The 7,638-nt window shown below is 42.7% G+C and overlaps 1 protein-coding gene across 1 annotated transcript; it reads left to right on the plus strand.

The window, feature by feature from the left end:
• Positions 1–770: 770 nt before the first annotated feature.
• Positions 771–5,316, plus strand: LOC308280775 (striatin-interacting protein 1 homolog; the record flags this gene model as incomplete). Its single annotated transcript, XM_080755093.1, has 6 exons — positions 771–784; positions 952–1,079; positions 1,555–1,725; positions 1,846–2,066; positions 3,483–3,691; positions 3,987–5,316. 4 exons carry the CDS (start codon positions 771–773, stop codon positions 1,884–1,886), a joined length of 354 nt encoding a protein of 117 aa, XP_080611219.1. The 3' UTR covers positions 1,887–2,066; positions 3,483–3,691; positions 3,987–5,316.
• Positions 5,317–7,638: the final 2,322 nt, after the last annotated feature.

Below are 7,638 nucleotides of genomic sequence, written 5' to 3' on the forward strand. Positions count from 1 at the left end.
ACATAGACATCAAAGATGTCCCCATACTCTTTTCTCGTTTTCAATGTATGTATTGTATTTTTAATTTATTTTTAGATTGCATTGTTATTTTTTAAAGCACTTTGAATTACCTCAATGTACCAAAGGTGCTCTATAAATAAAGTTGCCGGGCCTTGTGTCTGCTCTACCCCTGTACTAGGACAGTGGTTCTCAACCTGTTTTTTTGTGTGCGTGTGCATAGCTGCGTGACTGTGAGCAACGGTCTGACGCACCACAAACCGGTACTCCACAACAACATCAAGCTGTCTGCAAGACTCATCCATACCCTGGATACCAGAGGACTGCTGTGAGAGGGAGACAGACAGATAAACACTGTGGGAGGGGGACAGACAGACAGGTACACACCCTGGACCATAGACATAAGCTGCGTTTCCATAAAGCTTTTTTTGAAAATAGGAAGCAAATTATCAGAAATTATCAAAAAAAAAGGCAAAGCTAATTTAGCCTGTTTCCATCCACTGATAAAATGTGATTTTTGGGAGATATAGTTTGAAATAAGCAGTCGTGGCGCTATTTTTCCAGTCAAGTGAGACACATCATTGAACATGCAACAAGCTCGCAGCTTGTTGAAGATGCGATGTGTGCTTGGACTTGGAGGTCTGCTGTTAACCTGAAGTGTCCTACAGATAATGCTCGAGTATATTGTTGCGGAAACGGGTGGATATAATAATCAAGAAGATCATTAGCTATCATATAACAAGTAATTCAATTAAATAAAACAAATGGCATCTATGCAACTAGAGAGGTGTGTGTGACTGTGTGAGAGGGAGACGATTAGCTTCAATAACAGTATATGCTGTGGATGCACACATCATGGTGTGATTATGTGTGATGTTCAATACTGTGTGTAATGTTTGACTGTGTCCAAGTCCCATTTTAAATCTAATTCGACCATTTCCTCTCTTCAACCAGGGTCTCCGCTGTACAACAACAAGCCCATTTCTGTCATGCTCTTTGGGATGGTCATCAAGTTCTACAGTGGTCACGCCCCACACTTTGCCATGAAGAAGGCATTACTGTTGCTTTGGAAACGTATACTGGTGAGATGCCATTGACATTCTTACCGTTTTGCTTACATTGAAAATCCATTATCAAGCCCCATGGTCGCCTCGACAGATTTCTCTTTTGGTTTCCATAGCAGCATGCCTTCTATGGAAGCATGTTGCGCAGCAAAAATAGGCTATCTACAAGCTTACAACCCAACAGGTATTAGTTATTTTAGGGATGAAAGTGTATTCTAAGAGGTCAAACTGGTATATACATTAAATCTTCCAGAAAACCCTAATTATCTCAGATATTTCATAAAAGCAAACATTAAAGCCTCAATCTATGCAATTTCTGGTAGGCTGTATGGCTACCAAAACATCATCCTTATTTTACATATTGTGCTAATTGTTAATGAAACATGGCACTTGTGTGGCGCCTTTGATGCCATTTCACAAATTGTAGATTAGGACTTTTCAGCTGTGAGTTAATTTATCTTTAATCCATGAAAACCTCTCATTGCTCTTTCAGTTCACGCTGGAGGATTCGAGCAGTTCCAGGGCATCAAGGTGCCTAAGCGCCAGGGGCTGGGCTTGCCTCCACTGCTGGAGGACAGCATCAGGGTGGTGAGGAGCATGGGAGCTGCGTCTCCCCCTGCATCTGCTTCAGACTTCATAGAACAGCAGCAGAAACGGGCACAAGGTAAGCGTCACTCCTGCACCTCCTCCTCGGTCTCAAAACAAAGAACCGTACGGGAACAGCTTTGATGACATGTCGTCAGGCTGTTTTCAGTGCTCATCACCTTGTCCTCTGGAATTACAGTCCCTGATAAAGCAAGACAACCTGGACACATTCAACGATAAAGACCCTTACAAGGCCGACGACCCCACAAGGATAAAGATGACAACGGCAACTCCATAGAGGCAGAGCCATTCCCCCTGGAGAGGGACGAGGTCATGTCTCCACCCATCCCACACCCTCCGTCAGGCTGCCCTGGACTCCTAATTCAGACAGCTGGCGTAGCAGTCTGGGCACCTAGGCTGGTAAAGATCCTAACAAGCTTCTCTCTCCCCATGTCATATCAGTCTATTGTATACCAATAAAAGCGGAAAAAGCCCCCCTAAATATATATTTAAAAAAAATACACAGACTGAGGTTCTGAGAGTTGGACCAATAACACTCCACTGCAAGTGTATTCCTAAGTTCTTTCTTTCCTACAGCTATAATACAGAAATACAAGATAATGATGTAATGTCAGCAACCACCTCTCCAACCAATGTTAAAATGAACCAGTAAAAAGATGACTTAAATCTTTGATTGATTCGTTTCACACCCACATTCCGCTTATCCAGAGTCGGGTCGGGGGGGGAGTCAACGGTTCCAGTAGAGAGCTCCTTGCAATGTAATAATTAAAGCAATAATACACAAGAGGCCATGGCATTCAAGACATAGTTTTGGGTGTGATTTAAACGACGCGACCAAAGTACTCCAACAAATTGTTATAACTTAAATACTCCATTGCTCAAAGATCTGAATATGTAAACACAAACTTGGCTGGACCTTTCCTTTAATTTCTGCTGCCTAATGTAGTTTTAACCTTTTCATGTCAAGGACCCCCAAGATTATATGTATTTTGCAGCTGACCCCCATCTCAAAATATGTTCCAGGGACCCCCAGATATGAGCTTGTAGATCTGCTATTTTTGAATACCAGTAGCCAAAAAATAATGGTTAAAGTGGTGACACAGTCTTTTATGGATTTAACCCATTATGGATGGGAACACATTGTTGTGTAGTACATGTACTGTACAGTATGTAGCAACATTTGTTTTTGTAAATTTGTAATACTATTTGTGTTTTCAGAAAACTTAGGTCAGGCTTTAGAAAGTGTTTTAGAATCAGCCTCAAGCCTAAATGGTTGTTAATATGCCTGTTGATAATGTGATGCACTCACAATCCCAGTGAAACTGTAGAACTTATGGGAATATGTATTTGTGGCTGCAGAACCACAGTGTTGCAGAGCATGAATTGTATATGACCACCAACTAAAGGTTATTACTATTTGCTTGCGGTCACAGTTGTCCTTTTTTCTATTGATTAATTACTGTTGATCTGATTCCTGCAGTTTTGGTATGTAGTGTTTTAAAAGGTCCACTAGGTGGCAGAGTACCCCCATTTCTTCTGTGTTTTCACTCATTTACAATTATGCCATGTTAAAGGAATGCAACTTGCAGGTTGTCTTTAGGGTTATGTTTGTTTACTTTCATGGTGAATTTCATATTAATATTGTTTTATTGTATTAAGAGGTCCAATTTGTACAGTTTAAAGTGCATCTTGTCTGTTTGTTGTCAGGCCAAACTGTAGTTTATTTCTTTGGTCAACTGTTTGACAACCTTTTGTATTATTTATGTAACTAGACCCACTTTAATATGCATATTTCTTTTTGTCATATTTGTCTAGTTTCACGGTGCTACCAGGTGCTTCACCACAATAAAGCAGCATCTGTTTGGAACTCTACTGTCTCATCATTAACGTCCTCTATCAATCCGGGGGGCTGTTACATGAATCTCTGTGTTGATGTCAATCGCCACAAAGAGATCATCGTGAAGGCCATCTCTGCCATCCTGCTGTTGCTTCTCAAACACTTCAAACTCAACCACATCTATCAGGTACACACACACACACACACACACACTTGATCTTGAATACTGTGCTACAATCCATCAATGCTCTCTGTATTAATGCCGATCAAAATCACTTTCACAATATAGAGCCATTTAACTCTTATTTTATCCAGATAATTAAATATCACTGTGCTCTCTCTGTGTGTGTGTGTGTGTGTGTGTGTGTGTGTGTGTGTGTGTGTGTGTGTGTGTGTGTGTGTGTGTGTGTGTGTGTGTGTGTGGGCGTGCGTGGCGTGCGTGGCGTGCGTGGCGTGCGTGCGTGGCGTGTGCGTTCCCCCAGATCTTCAGCAGCCTGCACACGGTCTGCACTTGTGTGCAGCTGGCCCTCAGCCCCTGGTTCTGCGACTGCTAGCGTTCTCGCTGAGATCCAGCTCGTGCGCCCCATCAACACATGGATGACTACCGCAGCATGGGGTGCTGCAAGTCCCCCTGCAGTCTTCCGGAGCCGGCCTCTGGCCCGCCATGGCTAGCAAGCTGTGTATGACTGGAGACACAGACTGGGCTGGCTTTGTATATATAGTTGTATATGATTTAGTAGGTCATTCTTTTTCTGAAATATTTTCTTGAAATATGGAGATATGAGGATAATACATCAGGGGTAGACATTAAGGGTCCTCTGGGCCGGTGCCTTTTCAAGATCTCTGATGGCCCCACCATCGTAGCTACTGACCCAGGAACATGAATGTACCCTCATAATGATGGGCTCACAGAAGGCTATATGTTGTAATTAACCAGCCACTGAACCCAGGCAGCACTTGGGTAAATACATAATTTAAATAAGGGAGGACAGAATACCGAAGGCAATTTGTGTGTCTATTATAGACATTATAGATATTTGATCATTTCATTTAGAACAGGCTGTATTCTTTATGTGAATATCGTAAGGAAGTGGTTCTCAAAATGTGCCTGGTGGTCCGGTGACATGCAGTGATCCTGGAGGGGTTTGTCAAGCGGCCCACAGCAAAATGAGGAACTGTTAAAAAAAAAAAAACATTTTAAACACCTAATGAGCTACACAATATATGCATAATTTTTCAGTTAATTTAATAATGTTACTAGGCCTGTTAAGTCTTACTGTCTGACTGGTGTTCTATTCTGCTCTGTGGGTTTTTTTGGGGCATCGTTCTCTTGTTGCAACACCTCTCTGGACCTGTACCAGAGTACTTTTCTGGTACAGAATTCACACAATATCGTGAAGTGAAAATAGGGCACAAATTCACATTGAAGTTGGACAGGGCAAACTGCTACGTCTCCATTGGGGGCTCTATTGCAAAAGCCCTCAACATAATTTCCAGCAGGGACAAATCCTACGTTGTTTTTAGGAAGCTTGGGAATCAAGGATCATTCTTCGAATACCCACTGCCATCCAACACGTCTCCATTGGGGGCTCTATTGCAAAAGCCCTCAACATAATTTCCAGCAGGGACAAATCCTACGTTGTTTTTAGGAAGCTTGGGAATCAAGGATCATTCTTCGAATACCCACTGCCATCCAACACATTTGGCATCAGTGTGGTAGGTCATATGTCGGCTATAACAGAGGTGTGCAACATTGAGGACATAGAACACAAAATGTTTCTCGTACCTTTTGAGGACAGATTTGTTGCGATACCTCTGGTGCACACAAACGAAAGGCCCCTGTAGACATTGGGGTGGGGGGATGGGGGGGGGGGGGTTTGACAGGGTTGGGGGGGTATGTTACTAGGCCTGTTAAGTCTTACTGTCTGACTGGTGTTCTATTCTGCTCTGTGGGTTTTTTTTGGGGCATCGTTCTCTTGTTGCTGCTGCTAGTTAAGTAAAGTTCATTGGGAAACTATGTGATGGCCTGATCATTTCACCAACATAAGGCCTACCTTTTCAGTGAATGTTTTTACTCTCAGTGAAGAGTTCTTGTTCCATTCAAATTTGATTGGAAATGGTTAAGTGCATTATATAATTATGGTATATAGCCTACATTTGTTCTGGTACATAAATGTTTGAATACTGATTTTTTTTTTTAAACTTATATCAGGGGTCTTCAACAGGGGGTCCTCAGATTTACTACCGGGGGTCCTCCAAATGTTTGTGTGATAGGAACTTAAATAGGGCAATTTTAAATGTAGGCCTATCTGTTTTCTATCAATTGCTTGAAGGTTTATTGCTGCATATACAATAACAGTTAAATAAATATGAAATATTGAATACTGCATCATGTCTCACTGTTATGTTTAGATCCTCCGTTCGATGTGTGCATCTGTTGACTAGCTTTGCCTGCCCTGTTGTGATGCTCTGGGATCGATTGATGTACGTTTTCACACTACTGCTGTTGTTGGTGCTGCCCTGCACTTCTTGGAGTTAAAGTTTATTAGGACGTACGTGATGGTCTGATTTTTCACAACAATGCCCCTTTTTATTAGGGTTTTTATGGTTGCGTTTTAACTGAACATAGGAAAGTCTTCCATTACCAGGTGCAGCAGCCAGTAAGGACAGCAGTTAGCAGGTAAGAATACAAACCATAGTAACATCATTTGCAAGTGTAGAATGGATGGGGTGAGAAGGGAGCGTGAGGGGAGGGGAGAAGGGGTGACGGGAGGGAGAAGAGAGGGGGGAGGGAGAATAAGCGTCCAACCGTAGGCATTAATATCGCGCAGAGAGCGTAGATATGTCGTTGCCGCATCGCCAGCGACGTAGCAAATGCATCTTCCCAATGAGCATCACACAGCGCTGCTGTACAGCGCGGACGTAGCGGACGTAGCGAGGTCCAATGAGGCCCATTGCGTCCAAGTCGCGCTGTCCGCCGAAGCTAAATAGGCGCGACGCCGCTGTGCTGTCTGGGAAGTGTCACAAATAAAATAAAAACAGTTGAAAATGGGGAACATATACAGTTGGAGGGGGTACAGCATTGTGTAAACAGAGTTATGTCACATTATATATATATATATATATATATATATATATGTTACAGTATGTTTGGGTAACTCAGGACGTTCATTGTAAGAGCGCTTGTTTTGTCGTTCACCACACACTAATCACCACCAGATGGCGACGACAGCCATTCACTAGTGCAGGCGCTGACGTCACTCGTTTGCGACTCTCTTTCTTTATTTACTAGCCTAGCTCGGCGGTGTTTAGCCATTAGCTTAGCCATTAGCTTAACCATTAGCTTAGCCATTAGCTTACTATGAGCGTTTATCGTGGGCTTGCCCAGGCCCTACGGCCTGGGCATAAATATAACGATTGCATTCACCACGGCTTCGTAACTCGCGGCCACTCGCGCCTGCGGCGCTCGGGGGCCAAGAGCAGGACCAAGGTCCGCTGGCCTTCGCGCCGCTTGCAATGTCGTGGACAATCGAGCGGCTCCGCCTGGAGGACGTTGTTGTGGCGACCGCTTGTTCCGCCCTGTGCCGCACCACGAGTGCTCCGTTTCTCGACCGTACTGTTTCTCTAACAAACCGTGACATATACACTGCACACACAGGGTGTAAAGCATTTGGAGCAAATAACAGCACTGTATATATATATTCTTTTGCACTGTTTTTTGTAGATCTGCTCCTCTTCAAAGTGTTGTTTTGACAGCAAATTTTAATTTAGTTTTAGTCATAGTCTTTTGAATAAAATGTCATTTCGTTTTAGTCATAATTTAGTCACCTGAAAATGTTTAGTTTTAGTCTAATTTTAGTCGACTAAATGTCATAAGATTTTAGGCGACTAAATCTACTCAATTTTTTAGTAGATTTAGTCACCTAATGTTCCTTTTTTCCCCTGACTATCTACTGCATAGTACTGTGTTCTATCCGTCTGTCATTCAATGTTATATGATACTTCAATGGTTTCCTGTGTAAATAAGCCAAGTGCTTTTCTAGGATCTCCTTTTAGTTGACCTTGTACCAGTGAACTGTACCCTCATGAAACTGTACCTTTTCCTTTGCAAAAAATTCTAATTAAGTCTTCAAT

Source organism: Nannobrachium achirus (assembly GCF_963921795.1).
Source record: "Nannobrachium achirus genome assembly, contig: SCAFFOLD_96, whole genome shotgun sequence".
Taxonomy (NCBI): domain Eukaryota; kingdom Metazoa; phylum Chordata; class Actinopteri; order Myctophiformes; family Myctophidae; genus Nannobrachium; species Nannobrachium achirus.